Source organism: Erpetoichthys calabaricus, chromosome 12 (assembly GCF_900747795.2).
Source record: "Erpetoichthys calabaricus chromosome 12, fErpCal1.3, whole genome shotgun sequence".
Taxonomy (NCBI): domain Eukaryota; kingdom Metazoa; phylum Chordata; class Cladistia; order Polypteriformes; family Polypteridae; genus Erpetoichthys; species Erpetoichthys calabaricus.
In genome coordinates this window covers 145,573,517-145,587,023 of record NC_041405.2, presented here as the reverse complement: position 1 = coordinate 145,587,023, position 13,507 = coordinate 145,573,517, and the positions used below count along the sequence as shown (strand labels likewise).

The 13,507-nt window shown below is 39.4% G+C and overlaps 1 protein-coding gene across 3 annotated transcripts in view; it reads left to right on the top strand.

Annotated features, from left to right (window-relative positions):
- LOC114662812 (signal-transducing adaptor protein 2-like) overlaps positions 1 to 13,507 on the top strand; it is a 38,934-nt gene that overhangs the window by 20,309 nt on the left and 5,118 nt on the right. The window contains exons 2-10 of one of the 3 annotated variants that reach the window (XM_051935305.1): positions 3,235 to 3,306; positions 3,430 to 3,549; positions 3,637 to 3,693; positions 9,933 to 10,096; positions 10,893 to 11,024; positions 11,189 to 11,258; positions 11,350 to 11,452; positions 11,594 to 11,665; positions 11,759 to 11,830. In XM_051935305.1, coding sequence (XP_051791265.1) covers positions 3,235 to 3,306; positions 3,430 to 3,549; positions 3,637 to 3,693; positions 9,933 to 10,096; positions 10,893 to 11,024; positions 11,189 to 11,258; positions 11,350 to 11,452; positions 11,594 to 11,665; positions 11,759 to 11,830 — 862 coding nt within the window. The remainder of the gene's footprint in view (positions 1 to 3,234; positions 3,307 to 3,429; positions 3,550 to 3,636; positions 3,694 to 9,932; positions 10,097 to 10,892; positions 11,025 to 11,188; positions 11,259 to 11,349; positions 11,453 to 11,593; positions 11,666 to 11,758; positions 11,831 to 13,507) is intronic. The other 2 variants (XM_051935307.1, XM_051935306.1) reach the window with 2 other exon arrangements.

Below are 13,507 nucleotides of genomic sequence, written 5' to 3'. Positions count from 1 at the left end.
TGGGTTTTGACTTTGACTTAACAACGGTGTTTAGTTGCTTGTCTTTTGGTTCGCATCCCTTCTTGTGGTCCTTTGTTTAAAAATTCTCTGTCACCTTCATGGTATCAGAATAAAGGGCAGAAAGCTCACCTTATCGGTCTTACTTTCATTTATGTGTGTTAAGATTTGTACTATTTCTCTGCCCTCTTTTCACGTTTCTGTTTTCCCCACACTACTGTGTTGTTGCCTCGTTTCTTCTTGTGTTTATATTTTTTCCCAAGTTGCATACTCTTGCTTTTGTGGCTTGGTAGTGGCAATTAAAACAAATCAGCAAATCTAACTCTCGGGTCCTCTTGTCAATTGGGAGTCCATATTCCTTATATATGCGCTGCCTTAGGCCTGTTGCAGTGGCATTAACCTTGTTGTGTCTTTCTACTCCCTGTCACTCATTATGGGTTATTTTTGCCATCTTTGATGATTACATTTTTTTTTTTGTCTTCTCTTTTACGACTTTGAATTTGGATTTTGGCTTTGCCTGTTTGATTAGATTTAGGATTCCTTGCTTCCTTTTTGACTTTGTATTTCATTCCTTTAGTAAAAACTGTCATACGTTATTTGACACCCCTACTGTCCCGATTGGATTCACCTTTAGCTTGTAACCTTATTCTATTTGTTTTTTAATGATATGTTCTTAGATTTTTTAGGTAAGGAAGTTTTTTTACATCAGGTAGTTCTTTCTGATAAGGAAGGCCGACCTTTTGAGATATTTAGAGTCACTAATTTTAGCGCTACAAAGTGGCGACGTGTTACATGTTTAATTGGCACATGTAAGTAAGGCTTTCACTGTACTCTGTGCACCTGACAACAAGGACACCATTAACCTGTTAGTTATGCTTTTTGGGGATTTGGACCTTTTTGTCTTTGACTTCTAATCACTTTACTTCTGTTTTGTGCTTTTCTTTAAGTTCTTTGTTGTTTTTCTTGATTTTTTATGTAATTTTGTTTATGGATTCCTGCTTTCTTCCATTTTACAATTTAATATTTTTGAAATCCATTTTATTTGTTCAAACCTATAGATAGATAGATAATGAAAGGCACTATATAATACATAGATAGATAGATAGATAGATAGATAGATAGATAGATATGAAATGCACTATATTATAGATCGATAGAGAGAGATATATAGATAAGGCACTATATAATAGGTAGATAGATAGGAAAGGAACTATATAATAATTAGATAGATAGATATGGCACTATATAATAGATAGGTAGATAGATAGGAAAGGAACTATATAATAGATAGATAGATAGATAGATAGATAGATAGATAGATACTTTATTAATCCCAATGGGAAATTCACATTCTTCAGCAGCAGCATACTGATACAATAAATAATAATAAATTAAAGAATGATAATAATGCAGGTGAAAAAATACTAGCCAGGTTTGATGTTTTTTTTCCCTCTGGGGTGCATTTTTGGATGTGCTTCTTTGGGACTTGCATGCTTTGGGACTCCTAAGTCAAGACAAGTCCATTGCAGGGCCAGTTTAGTGTTGCCAGTTACATGACAAAATCTGTCACAGTGTCAGATTTTCTTATAAAAAGAAACACCTTTTGAAACATCCCATTAGAAAGCATTGCTGAATTTGTAAACTTGTCCATCTTAAAACGAAGAAAAAACGTTCTGTAAGACGTCAAATTGGAATTGGTTTACCTTTTCAATTTCACCCTGAGAGCGGTTGCTAGAACTTGAATATTTTGTATTTTATCCTCTTTTACTCGCCTGACGACCATTCTGATGCCCAATGAAGTGAGTCGGACTCTGGGCAGAACGAGCGGGCAAACCGCTCACACAGAAGCACCCCCTGCTGCTGCTTTAGGTAAGTTAACTAAGTCAGTCAAGTTAGATAGATAGATAGATAGATAGATAGATAGATAGATAGATAGATAGATAGATAGATAGATAGATAGATAGATAGATAGATAGATAGATAGATAGATAGATAGATAGATAGATAGATAGATAGATAGATAGATAGATAGATAGATATGAAAGGCATTATATGGGGTATGGTGAAGAAGCATGTGTATAGCAGGCCAGTTTGTGATATCAATGACCTGAAGAACAGAATCCGGACTGTGGTATCATTTATTCCCTATGAAATGTGTGTCAGGGCTTTCAATGGTACTGTTGCTCGTTGGTTTTTGTGGGTCAAACATTCTTGTAAATCATCTTGCACATATGAAGTATGTTTTGTGAATAAATTGTTTCCACCATTCAAATGTTAACATCATTTTGACTCAACCTGTATTTAGACTTTAAACTTGTGTCAACTGTCTTGTGTACAGAACACAATGTGACTGCAACACATTCTTTTTTGACAGACAGGAAAGGCATGATAGATAGATAAACAAATAAAATAAATAAATACAAGGTGATGAACAAAAAAGTAGCCAGGTCTTAGTGTTAAGAGTTTCCGTTAGTAATAAGAGAATATAAAATGTTACACTACACTTGAAATGTTATGCTGTAAGCCATGTCAATGGGTGTACCGTAATATGTTCACACTGATATGACCTTACTGATTCCAAGCCCCCCCACCCACCTGTTATGATAATCATCGGGTTGACTTCTAAGGAATTCTTTCCATACGATCCACAATGTCTCAGTGATAACCTCAGGGGTACAGACAGCATGGTCTCTCACTTGTGCTTCACAGCTCAAAGAACCAGTAGTACACCACTTTTTCACCAACTACTGAACTGTGCATTTCACAGGAGCACTCACAATGGGACATTATTTTACAAATCCCTCGTGTGTCAGTAATAAGGAGCTTTTATGAACTTACAGAGCTATAATTGAAATGTGTGGTTTCTAATAATTACAGCCTGTCTTCTCTCCAGCACACACACACAGTGATAAGAACTAACAACTCCAAGAAAAACAAGAACTGGGACCTCCTGCCAGCTTCACATGACTGTTTGTTTTTGCTAAACTAGGGTGGGGCTCCTTAAACACATTGTATTGAAAGCTGTACATAACAGACTAACATACCGAAGCCCCCTAAATGACACTTTTGTGGACCACTCTTTGAAAGCCACTGAACTCTCTGACACACTGTCAGCCTTTCCTTTTGCTTTTGGCCCATTCCATTCACTTCTGAACTCCCAGGTTTCTTTTCACTCTTATCCTTTCTGTGCTATCCTGGCTTGTCACCACTCCTGAGTATCTGTCCTTCTCTCTGCAGGATGGCACGAAGTTGTGGACTTGTCTAAGAGGAAATACCCTGTACTTTTACAAGGACAGCAAGAACCCCACAGTAAGTTGAGTATTCAGCTGAATTTAGTGGCCAGTTAATGAGGATGGGACACTTCTGTATGAATCTTTTTGCAAATGGCACCCTTGTCTGATCACAGATATCTACGTATGTTTGCCTTCACAGTACACTGAGAAACTGGAACTTGGAAACTTTGTGTCGCTCACCGACAATCAAACCAATGGCAAGAACTATAGGGTGCCAACTATGATACTAAAACTGACGGACTGCAATGTGAAACTGAAGGTGACTTCCCAAATGGCCAGAGTTAATCACAACAGAGCCTGCTACGAACATTGGCTAAACTTCCATCATTCTTTCCTTCTCTTGTAGGCAACAAGTTTGGAGACCCATGAGCAGTGGAAGGGATTCATCCTCTCTGTGACGCAGGTAAACTTTATTGCTTATTCCCGACCCGACACCCCCAAATTGAGCAAACTTGGACTGACTGCTTTTTTAGGTTGTGGAAGCACCTATGGATGCCAACATGTCTGTCCGTGTGTGTATCATTCATGAAACAAATTGTCACTTGGTGGATTCATGTTGTAGAAATTTGGTACACTTTATTCCTCCAGGAAATTTTCATTGAGATATTAGAACATTAGAAAGATTTAGATGAAAACAGGCCGTTCAGCCCAACAGAGGCTGCCAGTCCAATCCACTTAATTACTCCAAAATAACATCAAGTCAAGTTCTGAAGATCCCTAAGGTCCTACTGTCTGCCACACTACTTGGTCACTCATTCCATGTGTCTGTGGTTTTCTGTGTGAAGAACAACTTCCTAATGTTTCTGCAAAATTTCCCCTTAACAAGTTTCCAACTGTGCCTCCGTGTTCTTGAACTCATTTTAAAGTCACCGTCTCGATCCACTGGACTAAGTCCTTTCATAACTTTAAACACTTCATTCATGTCTTCTCTTAATCTCCATTAGCTTCAACTGAAAATTGCTCAGCTCTTTTAATCTTTTCTCATAACTCATCCCCTGAATCAGCCCCGTTGCTCTTTTCCGGACCTTCTCTAGTGCTGTTATGTCCTTTTTGTAGCCTGGAGACCCAAACTGCACACAGGACTCCAGATGAGGCCTCACCAGTGTGTTATAAAGCTTGAGCAGAACCTCCTGTGACTTAAACACCACACATCAAGGCGCTATATAACCTGACAGTTTGTTAGCCTTCTTAAAGGCTTCTGAACACTGTGTGGCAGTTGACAGTGTGGAGTCCACCACAACTCCTAAATCGTTCTCATAAGGAGTACTCTCGATTTTCAGACCTCCCATTGTGTATTCACACCTCATATTTTTATTTCCTATGTATAATACTGTACATTTACTGACATTAAATGTCATCAATCACAAATCTGCCCAAGCCTGATGATTCAATGGATTCTCGATTATCTGTCAATCCACCTCTCTTGGTATCATCTGAAAACTTAACCAGCTTGTTATTTATTTTCCTATCCAAGTCGCTTATATTTATTTAAAACTAGTTGATTACCCAGTGGCTTCGCTCACTGAGTGCAAGGGAAAAAATAAAATGTAGTCTATAAGTTATTAAACAGTAAAACATTAACATTTAAGAAGTAAAGACATATTGAGCACAACTGGAGTGGTTTGGGGGTAAACTACATTTTAAAGGCGCTATAACACAACAGGTAAGTAGTACTAACAGCAGCTAAAATGTATTTGGATTATCTCTCGGTAGTAGATCCCTTGTGAAAGGCGCTACACGACCGCTGTGGTACAGAAATTACATTTTCTATGTGATCGTCTAAATTTCTGCCTGACAACATTGTACTACGTGCCTGTGATTTACTTCTTAGAATAATTCATCACAAAAGGAACCTTGAATGTTGCGCGGTTTTAGTGACCCGAACTCACCTTAAGGGACAGTAAGTAGCAGCGCAGGGCAATTTACAAACAGAGTCCTGCTTCGATGGTGCCGATTACACTCATTCGCAAAGATTTCCACTCTCCCAGGAGCCAACAGGGCACTTGAAGTGTCACAAACAGTGCGAGAAGAGAGGACACTGCCCGAAACTGCGAGGCTCTCGACCTGGCGGAGCAGCAAGACATTCCGCGCCTCCCAGCGTCCACTTTGTTCTGACGCACATTGTTTACAGCTCGCCGCAGTTAAAAAGTAGAAAGACGCAAAGCTGTTTTCCTCATCTCTTCCGCGTGGTCATACGTAATTTCCGTTTCAAACGCGGAAAAACATTTATATATATAGATAGCAATGGCCTCTATTGGTCACCACTCTTAACATCGGCCAGTTCTGATTTGGTTCCTCACACCATCACCCTCTGCTTCCTGCGTCTGAGCCAGTTCTGCACCCGTCTACAAACACCACCCTGAGCTCCCGCCTCTCTTTTAGTATGATGCCCAACTATCATATAGGACCTTATCAAATGCTTTCTAAAAGTCAAGATAAAAATATCATATGCTCTACTTTGATGGCACATCTCTAATAAAGTGTGCTGCACAAAATTGAGTAGCCTCAAACACTACCATTTGAAAAACATTTGCAATTTTCCAAGCCATCTATCTTCATACAGAAACACCTTCTATGCACCTTCAATTACAGATGAATTTATCCTTTTACCTTGAGAGAGTTGAATTCAACATGTAATTTCCTTTATAGGTCTGGGAGGTGTCGTTATACCAGCATGGACACTAACTGCTTGCTTTTTTACCAACCTCTTCAAATAGTCTGTTGACAAAATAAAGAGAAGCAAAAGCTAAGATGTAATTAGTAACAGACCAGGATATGCACACGTCTTTGGACAAAGAAACTAAAAACAAAACAGGTTTCTCAAGAGCCTGTGATTTGCTATGAAAACGAGAGGGATACACTGTTTTTGTAGCTGGACACAAATACACTGAACACTAAAGCACTCTTATTCAATCTAAACCAACACCTTAAAACAGAGAACAAATCTAAGATGAGAAAGCTATGAACCATCTTTATATATAATCTTCATTTGGATCTTGATCTTTGTTTGTCCGCGAATTCCACGCATGCGTAGACCACCTTCCAGTTTAGTACGTTGTTGTTACTCATGGATGTCAACAATGTGCCGGAATAATGAAAGGGGTGGTGGACAGTGTTACGCTGGTTAGCTCCTTAAGTCTGGTTAGAAAATGAGATTGCCGAAGGTAAAAGGTACGTGCCTACGTAACATATGAATGAAAGAAAGGCAGTGGGTAAAATGAATGACAACGTAACAGCATGTTCCGGAAATTATTATTGTTATGTTGTAGCAGGCGAGTGCTGCGCGTCTCACAGTTGTACCGTGGCTTGCTCACATGTCAGTGAAGTGATCCCTATTTATGCTTTAAAGAGCCTGGATACCTATGTGTCCCCCTTTTATAACCATTGCTCCGTGTATATTGCCTTACTCTTTGGATTGCCACAAAGCAACCTGCGAGATTGGAGAAAGGTTGAGAAGAGATCATGAGAGGAAACGACAGCGTCGTGAAAACGAGACGAACTGTGAACGGAGAGAAGCAGAAATGCTCCTACACCACCACATAATTACTATTCGGACAATGATTCCGAGTAGGCCGTTCCTATCGAATCAATGTCCAAGGGTTTTCTTTTGTAATTTTGTTTCCCTTATAAAAAATCATAATGCTGTGCGACGAAGGGCCCAGTTTACGACTGGCAGCCACGTTTAAACAGGGAGCCCTTCACAGACAACATTAACACGCGCAACGTAGTTGGGCGCACATGGCTAGTAATCTATCATGCCAGACCCAAAATGATAAAACTGCACTTGTTCACAGGTTAAATTCATAATCTCAGAACAAAGGGTTACTGGTGCGGCTCTGAAATTTATAAGCGAGGCTTCATGGTGTGAATTGTGATGTCCCTTGGGAGGTGGACCGCGGCAATCAGGCCAGATTTCTGAGCAACCTGCTCTGTGGGTCAGTCGTCTATTCCGACATACCCAGCGTCTCACTTCAGCTAGTGATGTGTAGTTGTCTTTAGTTGTAGGGGTGGGCTTCTGTGTAGATGACAGCTGACAACCAATGAATGCTCATCTGGAAGTGCAATGCATAAATGTAGCTCGTCTGTCTGATATCTCATGTTTTACGTACCATGACGGAATGGAAAAAAGGAAAGAAAAAACAAAACGAACCTGTTGACCCTTTATACAGCACCGGCTCTATCATGCAGGCACAAAATGTCCAAAGGATGAGAGTGGCAACTGCAGTTGGCAAGTTAGACATATTCTATGGGTAGAAATCGTGTAATGTAACATCAGCTTAAGACACTGAAATCACCTGAATGTTATGTCATGCATACATTTTCTAACTTGTCTTTTCTGATACTCACTCCCTTGTTGTTTACAGTAATGGTGAGAAAAAAAAATTATCTTACATTTTTATAGAGATAGCAAAGTTCCTGACACAGTGGGCTTCTATGGGGACAACTGTTGAACAAACAATAGCAGCACATCATATATAATTTGTTTTAGAATGTACTGTTTTACAAATCTGTTATTGAGGCAATAAACATGATATGTTGATTGAAACTGAGTTGTTCCTGCCGATTATTTCTGTTACAAGGATAAAAATAAACTATTCAACTAACGTCATGTTGCAGCCCAGTGCCTATTAATGTATCAATTACCCATTTACATACTTTTATAATGCATGAACAGTTGCAACTTTAGATTAGGTACTGCAAAAACCTCCACAACTAAAGAATAAATGGTTTATAAAGATGTGCCAACCTGTCTAATGCATGAAGTGTTTCAACTTTAGATTGGCCACTTCAAAAACATTTACAACTAATAAACAAAAATGATTTATAAAAATGCACAAATGATTACAATGGAGAAATTGTTTAAAACATCTACAATTCATGAATAACTGATTTGAAAACATGCAAAGTGTACAAGCAAGCCAGAACATTAAATAACCAGATTTACAGACTGTACAAGTCATGAGTCACACACTTGCATATGATAAATAAAGCAAGTGTAACTAATATTTATAGATCTTTGTCCCTAATCAGCTAGACATTAGTGAATGCAGTGTCAACATGAGTAATGTGCTAACAAACGGTAAAAAATGCCTTACTAACCATTTTGTTAAATCATTTTTAAATGTTTAAAAGTACATTACATAATTTAATAGCATTTATAACTATTTGAATGAACATGAACTCATGATCTGTTAAACATTACATAGTGCTTCTTAATGCTTTATTAATGAAAGTTATTATAAAATGCTACCAGGAATTCAGACCTTAATTTTCTCCTTTAAATTAAAACGGACACTGCTTGAGTTTGGACGGCGTGCTTGTTTGAGATGTAGCAGCTTACAACCTTTAACTGGAAAAATAAAAAATAAAAATTAATTTGAAACTGTTGCTTAGTAAACAATAGGCTTTTTTTTTTTTAAAGATTTTTACTGTGTTTATTATTATTTGTTGCTGTGTGTCATTTAGCAGAAGCTTTGGTAAGAAACAAGTACTACATAATTAAAATGGCAATCCATATTTCATAATTGCACCTCAAGAATTATATGACTGTTTAGTTGATACACAGCAGAAAAAAAACACACCTCTATAAATACAGTAAATGTATATTTTAACAGCAAAAAGCCACAGTGCAATTCATGATTTAAAATTATTAAAAACTACAAGTGCATGTATATTTATATTTAAGCTGTAATTAATTGCCAATATCAATTAATTTATTGTGTGAGAACATATATATTTTTTTTGTTAGACAAATGATGAAGACTACATCTTTTAATGAAGCCTTGTTTCAGATTGGTACATTACAGAAAAAACTAAACACTATGACAACTTGTAATTATGAGAAACATTTTATTGTATTATGGATAAATATTTTTGTACATATTTTATTAGTTAAAGTATATATTTTAAGGAATTTTTGTTTATTTTAGTATTTTATCGTCACTGAACAATATCCATCCATCCATCCATTATCCAACACAGGGTCACGGGGGTCTGCTGGAGCCAATCCCAGCCAACACAGGGCGCAAGGCAGGAACAAACCTCGGGCAGGGCGCCAGCCCACCGCAGGGCACACACACACACCAAGCACAATTTAGAATCGCCAATCCACCTAACCTGCATGTCTTTGGACTGTGGGAGGAAACGGAGTACTCGGAGGAAACCCACGCAGACACGGGGAGAACATGCAAACTCCACGCAGGGAGGACCCGGGAAGCGAACCCAGGTCTCTTTACTGCGAGGCAGCAGCGCTACCACTGTGCCACCGTGCCGCCCACCACTGAACAATAATGTTGTTGTTAAAAAAATGAACAGTTAACACCTGCGGTCTATAGTTTACTTATAAAAACACACTGTAACTTGGTTTCTATGCGTCTGGTTATGCAGAAGATTAGTGTAAGTTTTTTAAAGGGATAAAGAAAAAAATCGGTATTTGAATCGGCCGATCATGTAACATGAATAAACAATGAAAAATCTGATCGGTGCATCCCTACCAAAATGTGAAAATTTCTGCCTATGGTGAAATAAACAGACAAAAATTAAAAATGCTCCAACTTTCAAAACAGTTAAGTAAAACCTAATATGTTCCCAAGTGTTAAGTCATGCATACATTTTCCTTTTTTTTATTATTTTGTTTTTTAGCTGGAAGTACCCCGTTGCCTCACTCTTCTCCCAGGACAAATCCATGCCCTTCAAGATGTGGTGTTACAAGAGACAATGCGTCAGAACATGCTAAGACAGACACTCAAACCATCCGATAAAGAAACGGAGAACGACTATGAGGATGTGCTCAACGTTATGCCAAAGTGAGCTGACAACAGTGACAATTTAAAATAAGCATATTCAAAACCAACTTACATTTGATTAATATGCAAGCTTGTATAAAAGGATCAGCAGGTCAGGTCAGGGAGCATGCACCAGTACAGCGCGTTACTGTACCCACCACACAACAAAACAGCTCGGGATCCTGGCTGACAACCCCCCAGGCAGACACACGGTCCAGCCCCACCCTCCAGAAATGACCATCTGTCTGCTGCAGCCAGGTGTTACATGGGCATCCCCTTGGCCTAGTCAAGCCACTTGGGCCCTCAACAATCGCGCCACATGGCCGTAGTGCCGTAACTGACGCTCCCTCACAATGCAGGTAATGTATCGTATTCGGGACTCCATGAGCAACCACTCATTTGACACAAAGTCAAACCAGAGGTACCCAAGGTTTCTCCGAAGAGACACACAGTACCAAAGGAGTCCAGTCTTTGTCTCAGGCCACTGGATAGCATCCATGTCTCACAACCATATAGTAAGACAGAAAACACCAGGATTCTAAAGACTTGGACCTTCGTCCTTTTGCATAGATGTCGGGAGTGCCACACACCCCTGTCCAGCGACCTCATGAACCCCCATGCTCTCCCAATACATCTACTGACTTCACAGGAAGAGTCACCAGAGACATGAATGTAACTAATTAAGAAAGAAAGAAAGAAGCTGCCATAATCACATGACTACAGCAGGCACGTGATCACCCACAGGGACCCTCTAGACTATTAGTATACAGAGAGTTTTGGAAACACAACTCTATTAAAGTCACCTCTAATTTGACAGGTGCTTCTACCAAGTGTCCCGTACAGAGGCGGAGAATCTGCTGCGTAGACATCCTCAATGTGGTAATCTGCTCCTTCGACCAAGCAGAGATGGAATTTCTAATGCCATTACCACATGCCTAGAGCACCAAGGGTAAGGAATCATTTTAAAAAAACAACAACAAAAAACAGCCACTAGGGGGTGCTGTGAGCTAATGTGAAATTTCAATATGACTCTTACCAGACCTGTTCTGCTAGTAGACAAGTTCTTACCTTAGATATGCTGCAATGTGAACTTTTCTGTTCTCCCCATTTTAGGACCACAAAAATGATGCACTATCGGGTCAAACCATCAGACGATGGCTTCATCCTTGATGTGGTCCCACCGGTAAGATCACGTTCTTGCCATGTAAATCATCCACCTTTTCCAAGAATGCTTGTGACTCATTTGTAGTTTTGTATCCACCTGTTCCACACAGATTTTCCGCAAGTCCCTACAGGACATCATTGACGCCTTTGTTGAGAAGACAGACAAGACAACGTCACCACTGATCTTGGACCAAAGCTATGAGGACACAATCAGTATGTTGAATCTTTCACTATTCTCAAACGTAACATTTACAGAGAAGTTTACCCTCCCATCTGTAGCTGTCCCCTTGGAGAGGGACCTCAGCCCTAGCAGGACCCTTAATGCTTACAGTACTGTATATTCCTTCTTGACAGGTTTTGTCAAGGCAGAAAAAGAAAGCGGTGAGCAAGTTTTGCAGAAAGCTACAGGGAGTTCTGTGCCCTTGGGTAATTACTGCATTTCTTTTTACCCCTCTGGAATTGAGCTTCCAACTATTCTGACCCTTAATGCTTACTGTACCGTATATTCCTTCTTGACAGGTTTTGTCAAGGCAGAAAAAGAAAGTGGTGAACATGTTTTGCAGAAAGCTACAGGGAGTTCTGTGCCCTTGGGTAATTACTGCATTTCTTCTTTTTACTCTTCTGGAATTGAGCTTACAACTATTCTACAGAGATGTTGATTCCTATAGTTCGTATTTTATCCCAACACTGCTCGTCAGTCCTACATCAACTTAATTATTACAACTTTAAGCTGTTTTTTGAGGTGATAAGGAGGTACAACTTGATGTAACTAATTGGACGAAAGAAACTCCTCGATGTAGAGAGACAGAATGAGAGGTGGGTATGATAGAGAAAGAGGCCCCCATAAAAAACAGAGAAATGAAACACCCCATTCTGTTTGGTCCACATATCCCATACCAAGTAGGTTCTCCATTTTCCTTCTAAACAGCCTGAATTCTTTCAGTGTGTAGATTCAGAATGTTACTGGAAACATACAGTACCTTTGTAATTATAGTCCATGCGGACTCAAAAGCATCACACAGTTTCTGTAGATTTTTACGTACATATTTGAGCCGTGAGTTTCTCATTCCACCTCACCCCACAAGTGTTCTGCTGGGTTGAGATCAGGGGATTGTGTGGGCCTGTGGACTAAACTATGAGATGATGCCTGTTTTATGATATGGCACATTACTGATCTGAAAGGGGCAAGACTGTAGCCATAAAAGGATACAAATGGTCAACAACAATGCTTAGGCACACATTGGGATTCAGATGACGCTCAGGTGGTACTTAAGAGGCCTAATGTGTTCCAAGAAAACATTCTCCATAACGTTACACCACAAGCACAAGCCAGTATCAGTTATAAAAGTCATTAAGAGTTTCCATGAATTCATGTGGTTTAATAGTAGAAGTGGTACTAGTTAATGCCAAATCCTGGGCTACCATCTACATTGTTGACTCATCAGATGAGATTTCGGTTATGTGGTTTTGGTATCACGTACAAGCCTGACGTAGTGTGATTGACAGAGTACCACCTTGCATGGTTTTTATTAAAGGTCCAAAACATTGTGTGTTCAGAAATGTCCTTGTGAACATGCTTGTTATAAAATACTGTTACTGGAGTATGTGTGGTGGCTCGGAGGCTAAGGATCTGTGCTAGTATCCGTAAGGCTGCCGGTTCAAATCCTTTTACTGCCAGAAGGGACTCAAGGCCCTTAACCGGTAATTGCTCCAGGGGCAATGTACAATAGCTGACCCTGCGCACTGACCTCAAGGGGAATGAGATGACTACGTTTTGTTGTACCTGTATAATGACAATAAAGTTGAATCATTTCTACTAATTTGAATAAGTATGGTCATTCCTGTTTGACCTACAAAATTCACTCATTGAAGTGACGCAAATTGAATGTTTTATTTACTGATTGCACCATTTTATGTAAACTTGAGTGCAATGCAAAAAAAATCCAGGAGATCAGCTTAGCGCACCAGTCTTAGCCTTTCTGATGTTTGTCCAAATAACATTTAAACCTCCTGACCAGGTTCTAATGTTAAATACAGTGAGTGCAGCCACATGATTGGCTGTTTGTGTTGATCAATCCATATGTTGACTTAATAAAATGGCCTTTCAGTGTGTATAACTCCTGAGCCTATCTGTTCACGTATTGGGGTGGCCATGGCAATGAATGGTCACCATTAATGTCCTCCAGCTGTACTCTGACTAAGATTTGGTTCCCATCCTGTTTTTTGTATCCAGTATCTGTGCAATGTTAGGATATATTAGGATAACTG